The sequence below is a fragment of the Myotis davidii genome, unplaced genomic scaffold (assembly GCF_000327345.1).
Source record: "Myotis davidii unplaced genomic scaffold, ASM32734v1 scaffold268, whole genome shotgun sequence".
In the NCBI taxonomy this organism is placed as follows: Eukaryota; Metazoa; Chordata; class Mammalia; order Chiroptera; family Vespertilionidae; genus Myotis; species Myotis davidii.
The window spans coordinates 5,736,169-5,755,509 of NW_006383015.1; the positions used below are offsets into that span (position 1 = coordinate 5,736,169).

Consider the following 19,341-nt stretch of genomic DNA (forward strand, 5'->3'; position numbering starts at 1 on the left):
CACAGGTAAAATGAAATTATTTAATTGTTCTGGCATTAAGAAACAGAACCAGCTTTCACCATTGCGCTCTCTCCCTTGATTTAATATGAAGATACAGATAGGCTCCTTTTAACTGATCTCTACACAAACACATTACATACTCTTCCTACAGAATGATAGAAGTTACCCAGGACCTCACAGACATGTGACTATATGAATTTGCATTAGGACACTCCAGGAGGAATATATCATGCAGTATTTTTCAACCTTGTTTGACCATAGAAATTTTTTAAGGTGAATGTCTCCAGGCTCAATATCCTTCATGTTTGAAAAATGCTAGACTACATGTTTAACATAGTTCTCAATTCTAAAATTTAAAAGGAAAAATAGCCCTTTCTCATGCTGTGCCTCAAACTAAATCAACGTACATGGAAATGCGTAGAAACAAATACAGAGAATATAGCCTCATGCCATTTGAATGGACAAATTTTAGAATTAAAACAAGTGAATATCTCATCTGGCATGATCACATTCCAGATATATAAACAAGTAGGTATCTAATTTTAAAACTTGCAGATAACCGTAGAAAAGTGAGAGAGACAATTCTTGCAAGGATCTAAATATGATGTGTTGTGTGTGTTTTTTAAATAAAGCTATTTATAAAGTGACATGGAATACAAAGGTGAAGTCATGAGAGGGTTCACAGAGGAGCTGACTTCTTGAAGGCAAGCAGGGGGGAGAGAGAAATGGAGATCCCAGGCAGAAGAGCAGAATATGCAAACATATCCTGACCCTGCCAAATGTGGGTCAAGAAAAACAGAAGTCACCAAGAGCCTTGAGAAAGCTTCTTAAATTCGTGTAACAAGATCCTAGAAATAGCGCTTTCTATAAATGTCTCAGCCAAACCACACCAACATGAGAGGCAGAGATAGCATGAGGTTAGCATGGAGAGTCACTGGAGCTCAAGTTAGGCCAGCTCTAAAAAGACTTCGGCAAATTTCATTTGATTTTAAATAGATTTACTTGATAAGCCTCGGTTTCCTCAGCCATGAAATAGAGTTGGGTAGGGTTTTTTTTAAAAAAATATATTTTTATTGATTTCAGAGAGGAACGGAGAAGGAGAGAAAAATAGAAACATCAATGACAGGGATGGAACCAGAAACCCAGGCATGTGACCTGACCAAGAATAGAATCATGACCTTCTGGTTCATAGGTTGATGCTCAACCATTGAGCCATGCAGGCTGGGCAGAGTTGTGTTTTGTTGTTTTTGTTGTTGTTGTTCAATAAGAATTAGCTGAGTAGTCAAAAAATGTTGGTTGTATTTTTTCTAAGACAAAACTGCCTCTTTAAATGGACCACTATAACCATGAGCTATCTTATGCAAGAAATTGTATGTTTGATGTATAGAGGAATAAAATGTTGCGGTGAATAATTCTATTTAAAATAAAATTTAAAAGAGAGACGCTTTGCTGCCCCAGTGATGAAGGAAGAGACATTTATAGCATCTCTCCTATAGTGAATATAATTTCCAATGTAGAGCCAGCCAATAGTAATGACTTCAAAAGGGCTTCCACTGGCCCGAATTCTCCACATTTAAAGTTTAATGGTAACCAAATTCATACTCCTAGAAAAGAAAACTCTGCCTTGTCTCTTATTTTACGTAGTAAAAACAGAAAGTAGCAATCAACCCTTTAAATTTTAAAGTACAAATTTTTTTTCCCCATAGCAAATCCCACAGATATCTCAAACTCCTATTGAAAGCATCACTGTGCTCACTCAAACTAGTTGAAATTGCTGATAAAAAGGGCTGATCTTTTATCTGGTCACACCCAGTGCCTCCTTCTCCCATTTGTCTAATTCACCTCAATGTCTCTTTTTCTGCTGTTATTGCTCAGCCCAGGCTCTCGCGGGTTTTGTCCTGGTTAGCTACAATAACCTAGCTAATTGCTCTTTTATCCAGTCTACTTTTCTCCGAAATGATGCTGAATGAGTTCTCAATTGCTTCCAGTTTGGTTGACTTTACCAATGACAAGAAACCTTCTAGACCAAGCCATAGTGCATCTCCACTCATCTTTAACCAAATATGTGAACGCTTTGGTTCAACCATACCAAAAAACACATAACTCTTCAAAAGTACCATATTGTTGCATACCTCTATGCCTCTCAAATACATACCATTTTCTGTGCCTGAAACTCAGTTCTCCTAGTGCATCCATTTAACTACCTGCTCTTTATGTCTCAGAACAAACTCAACTCCTCTGCAGAACCTTCCCTGATCCAGCTATCTAGTTCAATGATGTCCCACGCATGCCCTTGCTCCTGTGGCAAACTGTGCATTCTAAGGACAGCATTTACCACAATATTCTGTCCATGGTGATTTACTCATTTGCCTGTCCCACTAGCTTTGTCCCAAGGACAGAGACTATAGCCCAAGAGACTTACACTTACATTAATAAATGTTCAATCACATCCAACAGACATCTTTCTAAAATGTATTCTACACTCTCTTATAAATATACACTAAACATATCTGACTTTGGAGTGGCACAGTGATTACTATGAACATTAATTTTTGAATTGAGCTATAATACAATAAATCTTCAGTGTCTCAAGGAATACTTTCCCCTACCCCAAGTGGCCCGGACTCTGTTTATTGCATCTGATTTCTTTAAAGTGCTCTCGACTCTCTGTCAGGCTATCACTCTGACTCCTGATCGGCACTATGCCTGTCTCTGGCAAGTCAACAGTTCCTTTATTTGACATTGTTAAAGTTTTGAACTGGGGACCAAAAAAAAGGAAGTTAAAAATAATATTAAACAATTTCTAACATTAAATGCACGGGTTTAGAATATATATATATATTTTAGTTGCTTAAGGCCCATTTCTCCTTCAACTCTGGTGCTTCTAAAATGACTTTGACCTAAATGAAAATTTTGATATTATAAGAAAGGAAGATAAACAGAACTACAAAATCTGAAAGAAAATTGCTCACCTTGGTTGAAACCTCAGCAATCAAATTCTGTTTATTTGGGTCCGCAAAATTCACAGACTGACCTTCAAATTCAATCTTCCCAAGCGTGGTGCCCTATCAAATTAAAAAGTTAGACAATTAGGAGGGAGCAGTGATGAAGGCGCTGACAGGATCAGTTCATGGGGACTTAAACAGCTGCTGTAAGAGTTTGATGCCTTTATAAATACTCATAACCAAAAGCAGGAGATCTTTATCTCAACCTGGAAAGATAAAGCAATTTTCACAGTACATTTGGAACCCACCAGGAGAAGTACAATCCGTTATTTTAGGCTGAGACAATGATCCGGGTAAGCAAAGTCAAAGGCATCGAAATTTAGGTCTCCAGCTTCCAGTATTTAGGGCACCTGTTCCTGAGTGCATCTGACCTAACGATATTTCGTGGAAGACGTGACAAAACAATCTACTGAGCAAAAAAAGGAAGAAACCTAAAAATTTTTAGAAAATTGACAAGATTGGGAATTTATTACATTGTGATGGTAAAATTAATTCACAAAAATGTGAAATGCTATATAAGTCATAAACTTAGGGAAGTGGCATTGAAAATTGTCACTACTTTAGACATGCTAATGTCTAGGTGTCCCAAAGAACCTGAACTTAAAAATGTTTAGCCTTCTGTGAAGCTTTCATGAATTACCCTTGCTAGCTTGAACATGGCAAATGTTTTCTTCTCATTATTATATGTCATGAGATTGATTTATTTGTTGGTAAGTCTAATTTGATCTATTGAGAAAAATGGCATATTATGTTTAGTAAGTAAGACTTTATTGGGGGGGGATGTCAAAATAATTCATTGATTTGCCTTTCTCCAAGAAATTATTGCATTGAAAAAAATAAAAGAAAGTCTTAATTTTTCCCTCAAAATTTATTCCTTAGAGGAAGAAGTCACTGGGAGTGAGTGAGGGTAGAAAGTGTCAGCACACCATTCAGACATGACAGTTATTCATGAAATGACTAAAATCAGAGTGCTACCTCAAATTCTTGGGGGAAAATTACAAAAATAACCTTTCACTCCCACACTGTGTTATTAATTTTCATAATGGACTTTATTTACTTTTAGAATCCAAATCACAGAATCTCTTGACTATATTTATGGATCTTTAATTTTGAAATTTGGTGTTCAGTTCTCATTTCCTTCTTAAAAGATGCTGAATGAAATTAAATCTTACTTTCCAACCTAAAAGTAATAGACTAAAAACTACAGTATACATTTTTAATATGAGCCAGCACAACTCAACATTAAATATAATAGGCAATACTACAATTTTGTCTGAGCTAGCCTATTCAGCCAAATTTTAAAAACCTAACTGCCTCTGATAAAAGTAGGGTTCATCCTAAACTAACATAAAGAACACAGTATGGTCTTGTAAGTTGTTTTCCCAAATTAATAGGGCTCGCTAAATTTTATTCAACATATGAATTCTATAGCCCAATTGAATTTCCCAATTTTATTTTCCTTTTCATTCTGGTAGCCTCAGCATTGTTTACTGTTCCCATAACGTCATTGGGTTAAGAAAACATAAGAATCTACTGATATAGTTAACCACACTAACATCTATTCTCAGGAAAATCAAGGTGGAGGGGAAAAGTCAGAGGTGGAGTAGAAGAGTCATATAAACTCCATTGTCGTCCTTCTGGTCATGGGTAATTAGCCATGTTCTTATTTTCAAAGATGTTATTTCTGTTTACAGAGATCCTGTGTCAATATTCTAACAAGAAATCTGCAACAGATTTTCTTGAGGACTATTTCACTTCGAAATTGTAAATTTTATTTTTCTTATTTTTTTATGTAATATAATTCAATGAGACAACGTTAGTGGCATTTGGAGAATGTAGTCAACCTTGGGTAAAGTTTCTTTCTGATCTGGGATATGAAAGTTTCATGCAGGGGAGAAAGAAGTGTCCACCTCATAACGAGAAGAAGCAAGCTGATGGTGAGGAGATATTTTAAGAGGGGAGGTCAGATGTCTCAGCAATGAAACATGAAAGCAAAAGATAAACCTACGTGTTATCATCTAGGGCAGTGGTCGGCAAACTGTGGCCCCTTGAGTGTGGCTCTTCCACAAAATACCACGTGCGGCCGTGCACGTACAGTGCAACTGAAACTTCGTGGCCACACTCACGGGGCCAAAGAGCCACATGTGGCTTGCGAGCTGCAGTTTGCCGACAACTGATCTAGGGCATTGGTACAGTCTCAAGGAAGACTATGCAATTAAGTTAACACAGGCAGGGCTCATCTGACACACTCATGAAATATAAATCACTAATTTCACAGACAACTTCCCTGAAAGGACTAAACAAGTAACACCACCAACGCCACACAATTCTGGGTTTGCATTTGCAGCATGGAGGTGTTCAATTTAGGTAGACTGTTGTGCACCTCATAACTTTCTCCACTTGTTTCACTGGTCCTGAGACGAATGACAAAGGCATGACTTGTCAGGGTCATGAACACAGAGAGGGCTCTCAATAAAGTGCTGTTGAGTGAATTAATCTCATAGCCCTTCAGTAACAAATTTCCCAGTCAGGTATTCGGTCTCAAAATCTACATCAGAGGTAGTGAAATAAAAGGACAGAAACCCAAATGGCATACATTGGCCAGATTTGTTATTTTACATACTAAATGGATTCCTCAGGCACTGAGAAAAATTACATATATATTTAAAATATATTTTTTTCATATATATATGAAAAAAAACAGAAATTTGGATAAAAGGTGATGATCATACCTTATCCCGAATTATTTTAGTCAGCATTCTTGTATCCACTCCATAAATTGCAGGGATCTATAAAAGAAATTGTAGTGACAGTGAAATTGGAGGGAATTAGATCCAGCATATTGTTTTCAAGTTACAAACTTAGCATCATCTATCTTCTTGAGCAGTAAATAATTTCCTTACTCCTTCTTTTTTCTGACCCAGGTGACTGTGTTGTCAGAACACGGTGAATTGCTGTTCCAGTTGGGCACAGTATTCTTAATACCCTGGCACGTCCTCAGAATAAAAAATGAGAAATTCTGAACATCAATCTTCTGCTACAGTTTTGTTGCTCTTAGCAAAGGATGTTAAATAATATTACACACACACACACACACACGTTGAGGTTAATGGCATTTGTGAACTTCATATGCAGTGATTTGTAAATAATATGCAAATCCATGTTTTGAGTCAAATGTCCCTGGCACATAGTGGGCACTCTACACATTTTTCTGAAGGTCCTTGTCAAGTAAAATTTGCCCATCTATTCAATAAATCAGGCAACACCGCCATTTGTTTTATTTTCTTTAACTAAGCTGGATAGAGACAGATGTGGTATAATGAAGGAGCAATGAGTCAGGAATCAGGAAAACCAGTTGTAATGTCTTTTTTCCCACCAATTATCTTAGTGATGTTTGATTTTCTCACCTGTACCTCAAAGAGATAAATTGGTTTTTATCTTATACTTCCATTATTCTACATGTCTGTGATCACAGAAGAAGAGTCAAAGCACATTTATACAACAAACTAACAAGCCACGGATGAAAGCTTATATTTAAGTTACAAGTTCTGACACAGAGCAGCTATAATACCAGATGCCCTAAATAGCACAAAGAAACATTAAAGGTTGGGTGGAGGTTGAGGTGGGGGTCTTCTGAATGACCATTACAAAGATGAGCTCTGGAAGTGAATTCAGATAGTTGAGAAGAATATAGTAATGACCTGGGAGATGATATCACCTTCTTATCTCTGCTAATATTTAGAAAGAATGGGAACAAGGAAGCCAAGATGGAGATTTTTGTATTTGTCAGAAGAGGCAACATTTAGCTCCAATAGGTAGACATTTATTGGAGAGGCGGAGCTTAGTAGAACAATATTCTGTCAATCACAGGGCCAGCAGCAAGTCAACTAAAAGCAGCTATAGCAACATTGAAGCTAAATATATAGCAGGCCCATTAACTTTGTCTGACATTCAAATCAGGACAATCCTTTTAGTTGATTAGAAGAAAATAGTTAAAATAAGGAAATATAAGATCAGGTTTATAAAATTTTTATTTATAACTTCAAATGAGATTATATTTAAGTCTATAGAGTCATAATGTGTAAGCCCAAAGAGAATCAATGATAATCTGTTCATACTCATTAAGAATTAAAAATAAAACCGGTATGGTGTGATAATATAACCTGTACAAAGCCACACAGCTAGTTAATGATAGAGCTGGTACTATCACCCATGACAAAAGTTGCAGATCTGGGTCCTGGATAAAAGGGAAGGGATAGATTGCTTGAGAGAACAGAAAATTCTAAAATTTTCTCAAACCCCTTTCCAGGATTAGAAATGCAACCAAGCATGTATGACTGCCACCTAGTGGATAAAATGAAAATATGTGGTCCTACATGTTTAGAAGAAAATGAGTTCAGACAGCTCAGCCTGTGTAGTAAGAGAAAGAAATAGCTTCTGAAATAAAATAAAAATAAAAAGATTCCATGTCCTGACCGGTTTGGCTCAGTGAATAGAGCGTCGGCCTGCGAACTGAAGGGTCCCAGGTTCGATTCCGGTCAAGGGCATTTACCTTGGTTGCGGGCACATCCCCAGTAGGGGGTGTGCAGGAGGCAGCTCATCGATGTTTGTCTCAAAAAATCCAAACTGAATGATCTGCCTCATCTGTTTGTCCCTTTAAATTAGGTACACGGTCCCAACTTACCACAGACCCCACCAATCATCCTTAGGTGAAGTTGGAGGCCCTCTCATATTTCTCACCTTTTCTTCCTGTAGCCATTGCCCTAGACTCTTGGTAGCCAGCCAGTGGTTGTAGTCATTGCTATAATTCAGCACCAGCAAACCTGAAACCTAGAAAGAAAAGCAGTCATTTAAAAGGGGTGATCACAAAATATTATCCAACTCCTGTGACATATCTAAAGGTCAGTTTGCTATTTTTTTAAAGCTTGATTACATCCATTGATATGAGGCTTAAATTTTTGGAGATGAAGAAAAAAAGATGATCAACACTTTGCTCTTAAAATATATAATTGTTGCCTTATTATATATCATCTGAGGGAACAGTTTTACCTGTTTTTGCCAAATCCTGAGACTAAGCTAGATCTCCCTTCTTGGCACCTTATATTTTTCCTCAATGGCATTTAAAATAATCTCATAAGTAATTACTTACTTAATGGACATGAAAGATAAAATATTTTTAAATCTATATTTAAAGGTGAATGAGAATTTCGGGTAAAATTGTGAGAATTAGAGCTAAAGTAAATTTTTGAGTTGTTTGTATGTCCACATTTCTTAGATATGATCAAAATTTATCAGGAATAGGAAATTTTAATGTCTTTACTTTCAGACTAGCGTATAAACTATCCTTTATTTACCTTCTAAAGAGAATAAGATAAAGAGGCAAATAATTAATACAGACTTATCAATTAAAAGGTGATTCATCACCAATTCTTGTAGCATTACTGTTATTTGGACTTATAACAATATTTTCCCAAATGAAATCAAGTTGCATGCAAGGCATTAAAGAACAGATCCGAAGTGCCCTGGGGAAATAAAACTCAAAGTAATATCATGTTAAAGATTATTCTAATGTATCTAGGATGAGGGTGAGAAGATACATTTAACAGTCTATACTATGCATTGAGGAAGAAACTTTACCCTAGTGTCTTAAAGTAACCTAAAGTTGTGGCTTTTTAACAGTCGTCACTGGTACTACCTTAATTCCATCAGACTCCATATATTTGCTAAGTCCCATTTCATCCAGTGCAGTAGTGTCGGGGGCTCCGCCATTCCCAATAATAGGATTGACCATGGTCAGAATCTGTCCCTTGTAGGCAGGGTCAGTAATGGCTTCCGGGTACCTGGGTAAAGATGTCAAAAAATTACCAACAAAAATATGTATAGAACCACAATACCTTAATTACCGAACCCTTCAAAATTACAGAACACGAACTCAAAATCCTCCAAACCTATCTCTAGACTTTAGCAAACCTAAGGAAATGATATGATAGAATATGGAAATTTATTTCATGATATGACAGAAAAGAAAATAAAAACTGACTCAAGTTCTCAGTCATATGCTCATATAAGTTCCATTCCCTCAATTTCTTACATTTTTAAGTCCTTAAAAAAATTTCTATTGGGTCTTAATTTTAACTTTAAAACATAATGCTTTAAAGTGTGCAGATATCCTGAAAATTTCTTTATTCTACCAGACATAGTGAGCCCAAACTGGTATTTGCTGTCAAAGGCTACCAGTTTCATCAAATTATTAACTGTGAAAAAGTAAAAGGGTTTTTTTTAATACTTTGTAGGATACTGAAGAGTACACTGAGTATATCAGTGGTGGTTGCATGGGTGCATATGTTTATGAACAGAGAGTTAATTTCTATGAAATACATATTTAACATAGTTGATTTTCAAAATAGCTTAGTTTAAGAAAAAAGTATATGTTTGATAATTATTATCAACTTAGAAGAAAAAAATCAATCCCACAAAAATTGACCCGAAGCATTTCTGACTTCTGAATTAAAATAGCCAAATAACTATTTTAAAGTACTGCTGTGGCGTTAGGGAGGAATGCAAAAGGGCTTCCTTTCAAAGTTCTGGGAAGGAAAAATATAAGGATATTTGAGCAATCTTACCCCCATAAAGGCCAGGAGCTATCTATAGTAGCTACTCTACCCACTGGAATGCGTTGCAGTAAGTTTTTTGTCCCCTCTTACATTTCACTTTCTGCAGAAAGAGTTAAACCGAGTCTTTCTTGTAGATTACCACTGAAAGTGAATTTAGGATCTGAGGGGGACTGAATCTACAACCTTAAAACCAATCAAGTTCAGCGTGGGCAGTAGTCAACGTGAATTCTTCAACACCCATCCAGACTAACTCCTCCCTGAACTACCTCTGTGGGCAGAATGCTTAGTCTCCCCCCTCAGCATCCCCTAAGGTGACTAAAGTGCTGCGATACTTATCCACACCTCCATCAGCTCATTTCTCAGATGCCTCTCACTTGTTAAGAACTGATCATTTCTTAGCCAAGGCTTACATACATATAACTGCATCTCTTGAAGATGAAAAACAAAATAACTCCCTTAATTATCAACCACCTCACCGAGTGAGCCACACAATGAATGACAGCAGCGTTTCGCAATGACAAATAGGGTTTGTGGACTAAGCTTATTAACGAATGCCTTATTCTCCATAAAAAGAAACCCTTAATTAATTTAATTTTACCTCCCCTCTTTTTTCTTTCCGTAAAAGAACTGTCCGTTTTCTTTGAGCATGTGCTTACAATACTTTCCAGTAAATGAATAAATACAGCTTGTCCTAGAGAACTGCAGTGTTGGAAGCAAATTAATCCATCAGGTCCTGTTTGACTTCTGTGATGTGACAAGATTTATTACCCATAATCTATCACACAGAAGAAAACTCCAATGCCCTCCATCATTCTGATCTATATTAAACAGTTGTTTGTTGGCAGGTATATTAACACGGCTAGTAATTAGTGCTGTCGAAAAGCTTAAATAATTGCCTGGTGAAGGAAAACTTTTCAAGCAGGTTTTATACACTGTAATTTAATGTTCTCACCAGTGGAACTATTTAAAAAACCATCTAATATTCTTCATTTCAAACAGAGAGCCAAGGGGTTAGAGAAAATGTACATTAATTATATCATGGAGGTTTGGCCAATCAATATCTTCAATATCAGTTAACCCAGTGTCTCCTTGTCTTTATAAGGCTAACTTGAATTTCACTAAAAACTTCATCAAATATTTTATAGGCTGGTCTTTTGAATCTCTAATGAAAACCTCCTGAAACCATCTAGTCATGTTTAAAGACTCATACTTTATTTTTAATTCCCAGCTGTAAATGACTGTATAGTGCACCCCCCTCACTGTTTATATGTGGAAACTAGGATTCAGAAAGGTTAAGTGATTTTCTCAATATCACATAATCAGTTATCATTAGGACTGAGACCAGAACTTCAGTCTGGTGGCTCTCAGGTGAACAAACATGTGCTGGCTAGGTAAGAACAGCTATAGGATTTCTGTAGCAACTCGCATCCTTGTTGCAGGACATCTCTTAGCAGATCTTAACAGCTAAGTTGGGTCTCAGTTGATAAATTTTGAAAATATCAGCTCTGTGCATCTGCTCTCCCATTGAATACTTCAAATCAATAAATGTATCTGTTATGTTGCCTTTCTTATTGGAGTGCAAAACTGTATAAAAACCCAAGGACTCTGTTAGCTCCTTAGGGTTTTCATATTAGATGTGCAAGGTTGAGTCTCAACTTCGCGAATAGAATGGCACTAGAGTGTGCTTCCCTCCCTTTGCCCTGATCCAGTTTTCATCAGATCCATACCCCGCATGGCAGAATCCACTGTAATCTCACAGAAACTGTGTCCTTGCACCTTATGTTTCTGGAAATAATTTTGTTCCTTTTTTCTACCCTGGGGAAACACCAGTGTCCAAGTTCTGTTCCATTTACAACAGCAAAGAGGAGTTTGTGTCGCTGCCTCTTGTCAGGCGTGGCAGCAGTAGGCTGCGTACAGGCACAGCGCACCATCAGGGCAATATGAGATCTTACTCTGATGCAGTGGTTTCGACTCCCCCCCATGAGTAAGACCATCCAGTTATTCCTCCATACAGAGAAAGAAGACAGCTTTGGAGTGGAAGCATTACTCACCCTCCCAGGCCGGTATTAAAGACCACTTCACCAGCAACAGAGGATGGATGGCCAAAGGAATAACCCTTCATCTTAGTTCCATCTTCCAGGACAATGTGTGCCGTCTGTGCCTACAGAGACAGATTCATGATTCTTAGCAGACTACACAATGTAAAGCACCGCTAGTTGAAAAAATCCCGAAGGCACAATACAAAACCCGATTAAATAAATGCACAGCATATTTGATGAAAACTTACTACCTAGATTCAGAGTCACTCTACTGTTACTTGTCACTTTTCTTCAAAGGCATGGCCCTTGTCACTGGCAGCTGTTTTATTTTGTTTTGCTTCAAAGAGGAACTGAAGCGTGTCAATACATTGTCTGTTCTAAGTCTACTGGTAGAGTTCTTGTCAGTCCAGAAATACTTGCACTGAGCTGAAATGCTATGTGTTTATCTTTTCCCCCTTTGCTCAAGTATTGCTGGAAGGAAAGTTCATGGGTTCGCATCAACATTGTAAATTGTACCACACAGCTCATCATCATTCTGAGGTTTAGAGCTGGAAGCAATCTTTAAGGTTATCTACCAAATTGTGTTCCAAGGAGTTCTTGCGTTTGATGGCGTTGTCCCAAGGGCTGCCTCCTCCGCCAGCTTTATGGTCATAAAGAAGCTGAAACTTTATGCTCTGTTAATACTGATACAAAAGCAAGCACTATGGAACATCTAAAATTCCATGTCTTTTGCTTTTTAGTAGAGTTAATTATATCCATGTCTGATTCTCTCTTTAAGTTATAAGGCATTCTGAATTTGATTGCTTTACCATACTAATCTTTGAAACAGCTTCTATAAAATTATTGGCTTAGAAGAGGGACCATTAGAGAAACTTATCTAAGAAGAAGGATTTATCCACTCTTCATACATATTTTAAATTCTATTGTTGAAACAATTTAAACTTAACTTTCAATGTCCATAAAGTTCAGGAGAAAGAGAAATGTTGTAACCACACCTTCGGGTGCAAAATCTAGACTCTGTGAAAACCTCTATGGCACACAATAATTGGAACATGGTTAAAGAAAGAAACTATTTAAGAAAAAACTCTAATAATTGAGAAAATTTGCATAATGATATTCAGCATATTTTTTTAAGATTCAAGATGATATTATGGTTATTTTTTAAGACTCCTTGTTGTTTTACAGATAATACACTGAAGTACTGAAATGATTAAGGACAAAATAATATGAGATCTGATATTTGCTTCAAAAGGGATTGGGAGAATAAGCAGGGTTATAGATGAAACAAGTCTGGCCATGAATTGAAATAGTTGAAGTAAGGGAGATTATTGTACTATTGTTCTCTCTGCAACGATTAAATGTGATCATTAAAGATAAAAACATTCTCTGCTTTTCTTCCCTCACATTCTTTGGATGGGATCCATAGTGTCTAATCCTTTTGTACCCTGCTACCAACCTCCACTCCCCCCACACACACACACACACACACACACACACACACACACATACACACACTATGGTATGCAGCAGGAACTCAATAAATTATTTTTAGATTTCTGTTTCTAAGATCTTCTAGCTTTATAACATGCACTCAGCTTTTCAAGTGTTAAAAAGAAAAAATAACATTATTTTTCTATAGTGACCTTCTCTGTAGAAATATGATGCCTTTTTTATGTGCAAAGTACATAAGTGTCAACAATGGAATGATTGCTACTCAATGTAAAGTAGTGTGTATCTTTAAACCAATACATCAAGGGCCTAAATATTGTGTGTGTACGTGTGTGTGTGCATACACATCTATAATAATAAAAGCATGATATGCTAATTAGACTGGACAGCCAAACGACCTTCTGGATGTCTTAGTCTGAGGCACTGCAGCTACAAGGGCTAAGGCAAGCCACAGCAGCTGCAGGGCCGAGCCCGTTGCACGAATTTTGTGCACCAGGCCTCTAGTTAACTTAGATACACACAAGACTGTTGTAGTAGTTTTTATTACAGTTGATATGTATAAGATACTTCTTTCAACATGCCAGTATATTTAGTCTGAGGCACAATGCATGAATTTCCAGTTTATATTTCTGAGAGAGATTGGAAAAGTGCTGTGCCACACATTTTATACATTTTTGTGAGTGTGAGTGTGTGGATGTATGTACCTGGATAGAGTTCATCAAAAATAAATTCCCCTTTTCTTAGTATATCAAATTACCTTTGAAGTTGAGTTTTGTTTTATCTATAGCCTGGAAGCCAGTGTTTGACATTTCAAGCTTGACACTTTATTTTTCAACAAGAGGCCCAGTGCACAAATTCATGCACAGGTGGGGTCCCACGGCCTCACCGGCGATCTGGGCCGATTAGGGCCGTCTCGCCCAGTCCTGATCAGGGCCAGTTGGGGCTGGCTAACCAGGGGGATGGACCGCAGGAGGTTGGCGGGCCACGGGAGGTTGGCCCACGGCCTCACCGGTGATCTGGGCTGATTAGGGCCGTCTTGCCCAGTCCTGATCAGGGCCAGTTGGGGCTGGCTAACCAGGGGGATGGACCGCAGGAGGTTGGCGGGCCACGGGAGGTTGGCTGTGGGAGCGCACTGCCCACCAGGGGGCAGTTCCTGCATTGAGCATCTGCCCCCTGGTGGTCAGTGCACATCATAGCGACTGGCCAACCAGTCATTTGGTTGCTTACGCTTTTATATATATAGATAGTTGTGGTTTATCTTCTCAGCCACTAAACTAAAAAAGCTTTTGGAATTAGCACAAAGAAAACCACAATAATTAATGTAATATAAGTGATGATAGACTTGGCTGGCAGAGATCAGCTTAATACATGAGTTCTGAACTCTGCTCCCGAATCCAAGAAATCACCTTTGCACATCCCTTCTACTAATCTAATATTCTTATTATTTCCAAAGACTATTATAAGCTCCTCAAATGTCTATGGTGATGGCTCTCAACAGGGTATGTTTAATGGGAAAAATCCCCATGTAATTCTGACAGTTTCACCAGGTAAGGTGCTTTGGTCCAAGTGATGAAATTTCAATGTCAAAAAATATTTCCTACTGAAAGTATTATCTTCTCAGTGAAGTCATGGATAGCGTACACGCTTTTATAAAATGGAAGGAAAAGGGAAAACCTTTTCTTAAATAATAACTTTGATATAACCTAAGATAACTGTTCTCAGTTCACAAAACGTGCAAATTCCAGATGTTTTCTATATACCAGTTTATCCATCCTATTCTGAGCCACACCTGCCTAAAAAATATCACTTCATTAATACTTTTATTCTATTTTATCCTCTTCTCATCTAAGAATTTCAAATTAGTCACCATCTAATTATTTTAAAGAAAGATGAAAATTGAAATAAGCAAATCCAACTCCTGTTACCTGTTCCTATAATTTAATTTGGTATTTTCCTTCCTTTCTCCATGGGACTAGTTTTCCACTTGGCTTTCCATCTTTTAAAGATATATTTGAGGAGACATTTACTGTTGCCTGGAATAGTCCCTGAGATTGTGCTCAGTAGGTCTTTTTGCTCCTTTAATTATATTTTTTGTTCTTTCTGGCAGCTTTTATAGACCTTCCAATCTTCTTTCCAACTGCACACTATATTGTTACAAGGCTTCTGTGTATTGCCCACAGTACCCTTTATATTCCACTTAACTCCATTGTCCTCCAACGAGTTGAAAATGATGAGTGCCAACTGACTTACCTATGAGGAACTCTCAACAAAGAGCTATTATTTGGAATCCCCTCTGCTGGCTAAGAGTTCCCCAAATGCTATTTCATTCCAATAAATCCAAAAGAAATCACCTTGTTATTATCGCAAGGTATTTTAGTAGCCTCAGTCCTAGTACAAAAAGGTCCGTAGCCTAGGAATTAGACCATAATATTAAGTTTTAATATAAGTGCCTACTGCTAGAGCACTGTGGTCCTTTAAATGTTGAAAATGCAAATGAAACTTTGATAAAGAAGAATATGTACACGTGTGGAATGTCAGGAGAAATAACTGAAAGGTTATATAAATATGATTCTACAAAATAAAGAACCTCTATTATGAGTGCTTAATTAAATGAACATTCCAACAAGACAATTTAGACATTCAAGTCACAACATGTGCCAAGTACTATGTTAAGCTCTTGAAATACATGGACAAATGTCCCCAGTCCACCCATGTAATAAAAGGGCTGGATATGCGCATGGGTGACAAAAGAGAGGAAACCTCAAGAACAACACTGAAGCACCTGGATATACAAAGACACAAAAAGTTTCATCACTTCCCCAGGAGATGACTCTATAATTTAAAAAAAAAAATCACACTTTCTTTTCCATCCAGGATTTAAGTAATAAAATTAAAAATTTTAAGAAAAAGAAAACATGTCAAATTTTGAATTTGAAGTCCAAAATTTAAAGAATCCTTCAAGTCCCTGCTCAAATGTCATCCATCTTCTTGGAGAGAACTACCTGGACCCCCCTTTTCAAAATGACAATATGCCCTCGTCTACTCTTTTCTCATAGCACTCATTGCCTCCGAATATATTACCTGGTGTCTTATTTAAAATATCTGTCTTATCTCACTAGAGAGTGAATTTCATGTGGGCAGAGTACAGGGCCAGCTTTGTTCACTGGTGTGCCTCCTATCCCTACACCAGTGCTTGGCACACGGTAGACAATCTTTTAATTTTTGTTGGATAAAGAATCATTGAGTGTCAATCTGAAGGTAATAACATTTTAATATGTATTTTATGCATTCATTTTTTTTAGTTTGCTTGAAATATAATTCAAAAACAAGCAAGTAGCTGTTTGAGTTGTCTTCTCGTTATATTTCACTAACAGTGCCTTTCTATAATATCTTAAATGTAGTTTCATTTAATGGTGAAAAAGAGATGTGTCATTGAGGGGTAAGAGAGTGAGTAGGCAAAGGTCAGTGGATGGTGACACCAGGGTATGCATATTAAACATACTAGTGTTCAATCAAACATATTAGTGTTAAAATACATATTGGGCAGAGTTAAGCCAAATAATCATGGTGATTCAAAACAAAAGGATCATTTATATCATTTTACTAGCTATTCCACATGAAAGAGTTAGGCGGTGTCTGAAATACATAACCAACTGTTTCATTCTAAAATAGAGGAGTAAAGGAAGAAAATCCTGTATTATTCAACTTAGTTTTAGAATAATTTATACAAATGAATCTTGCAGAAAAATTATTTTACATTTCTCATATTATTTGCCATAACAAATTGAAATGAAATGTCTAAATCTAATTCAAAATGGATCAAAAGTTATTTTAAACACTAAAAACTATTACATTTTTAATCACCAAAATTAATTGAATAGACATGTATTACTTACCTTGCTCATTAAGAAATGTGAGTATAGCTTGCTGCTGTGAACCAATCATTACCGAGCAGTACAAGCAAGCAACAAATTCTAAGGGGAGTTTAATCTCGGTAGAATTGAGAAGGATTTTACTTTGGTTTGCTCTCACTAAATATGGAGAACAACTTTTCTCCTTTTAAAATATGAATACTTATAGGACCATTGTTTCCACCTGGCTACTCTGGGTTTTTTCTTTGTTGTTGTTTTTAGTATGTCCTTACATATTGAAAGCCCTGTTTTCCAAACAACTTAAACAATAATAAATCTGATGATCTGATCCCTATCTGTTTGAATATTATGTCTTATTTCTCAATAGATTCTAAACTTAGAGGTTGAGGGGAAGGTGTGATTATCACCCCTAAAATCCTACTAGTATTAAATACCTAGCAAATACTAATTGGTTGAATGAATGAATAAATAAATGAATGGCTATCAAGTGGCAAAGATGGTGCATAATTCTACTTTTGTTTCTCTGAGAGATACAGACTGTCTTGCAAATAACACTCCTGCTTTGCTCCCAGTCATATTTAGACTATTCCCCTTACGCTCTGCTCACAAAAATCAGAAGTGATGGGCAATTTATAGCTTTATTTAATTCCACATGATCTATTTCCTGGAGACTAGGTAAAGGAATAAAGAACACCTGTTTCAGTAGTATTTTCTCTTCCATATTCCACCAAGTAGAGATGTAAGTGGATACAGCAATTTCTTTTTATAAAGCCATTATATCATAATTAAGCTTTATTTGCACTTTAGTAAAATTACTTTAGTCAGATAATCTACTAACTATTTGGCAGAGTACTGCTAAATGATTAAATAATGAATTTAGTGAAAGAGGAAATTTATAACAGAAAGAAAAAGATACACACACTCTCTTCCATACCTACCTTCCCCATTATTTATTTTAATACTGATGCTATTAAATATTTTTCATTTTATATTTGATATAATTCTTTTACTTTTAATCACACTTGAAATTCTTAATTCATTTGTCTTATTTTTTGGTTGAACTATTTTCTGAAATATAGATTTCTAATTTAATATTTTTTCTAGAAATGGTGAGTCTTACCAATCTTTCAAATCCAAAGATATTATGTCTAATATGAAGATATTAGAGCCTCTCTCTCTCTCTCTCTCTCTCTCTGGAAACTTTTCCTAATATCTCTTGGAAATAACAACTTTTAAATCTCATGTGCTTCTAAGAATCCAAATATAGAATAAGAATCCAAAGGCTTTAGAGAGTCTCAAGAAATAAAGTTCTGCTATTAATGGGGATTCTAATGCAGAGCACGGCAGGACACCTGCGTGCTCTCTTTCTTTGGATGGCCCCCAAACGTGAGAATTAGCCCAGCCCTAGCTGGTTGGACTCCGTGGATAGAGCATCGGCCTGCGGACAGAAGGGTCCCGGGTTCCATTCCAGTCAAGAGCACATGCCTGGATTGTGAGTTCGGTCCCCAGTGGGGGGAGGGCGGGGGGAAGGGGTTGTAGGAGGCAGCCAATCAATGATTCTCTCTCATCATTGATGTTTCTATCTCTCTCTCCCTCTCCCTTCCTCTCTGAAATCAATAAAAATATATTTTTTAAAAAGAAATTATCCCAGACTTCAGGTGACTTTGACACAGCCCCTAAACATCAGTCAAAGCCCAAAGTCTTTAGGTGCCCCCAAGTTGGCCAATGTTCAAGAATGGACATTCACTCTGGGGGGCCTAAGAAGCACAAAGTCAGCATGCAAGTATCTCAAATGAAATTCACACACACACGTATTTCTCTATGCCTTCTAAAAATCTCTTGATTGACCTTGAACCATTGTTTAAATTGTATCTGCAATTAACATCTACAACTCTTCAGAATTACATTTTTCCCAACCATATAATTAAATTGCAAAACATACAAACAAGCCCTTGCCATACCCACACCCCACAAAAAATAGCCCAGGGATTATAACCAATATAAATAGCAAGGAAAATGCATTAAAACTAGTTTATACTTAGAGTTTGATTTCATTTAGCCTGAAGCATACAGATATTGTGGATCTGAAAGCCCAGCTTCTGGCTGAGCAGCGCTCTCCCTATGGGAGCGCACTGACCACCAAGGGACAGCTCCTGCATTGAGCGTCTGCCCCTTGGTGGTCAGTGCACATCATAGCGGTCGGTTGTTCTGGTTGTTCCACCATAACGGTTGCTTAGGCTTTTATTATATAGACTAGAGGCCCAGTGCACAAAATTTGTGCACTCGGGGAGGAGGGGGGCCCCCAACCTGGCCTGTGCCATCTCACAGTCTGGGACCCCTTGGGGTATGACCACCTGCTGGT

General features: G+C 37.1%; 1 protein-coding gene across 2 annotated transcripts in view; it reads right to left on the reverse strand.

The window, feature by feature from the left end:
• The window catches only part of CPS1 (carbamoyl-phosphate synthase 1), a 111,951-nt gene that overhangs the window by 83,681 nt on the left and 8,929 nt on the right, over positions 1 to 19,341 (reverse strand). For both annotated transcript variants that reach the window (XM_006778935.2, XM_006778936.1), the window contains exons 2-6: positions 11,671 to 11,780; positions 8,701 to 8,845; positions 7,746 to 7,835; positions 5,738 to 5,794; positions 2,973 to 3,065 (exon numbers count right to left, since the gene is read on the reverse strand). In XM_006778935.2, the coding sequence (XP_006778998.1) occupies positions 2,973 to 3,065; positions 5,738 to 5,794; positions 7,746 to 7,835; positions 8,701 to 8,845; positions 11,671 to 11,780 (495 nt within the window). The remainder of the gene's footprint in view (positions 1 to 2,972; positions 3,066 to 5,737; positions 5,795 to 7,745; positions 7,836 to 8,700; positions 8,846 to 11,670; positions 11,781 to 19,341) is intronic.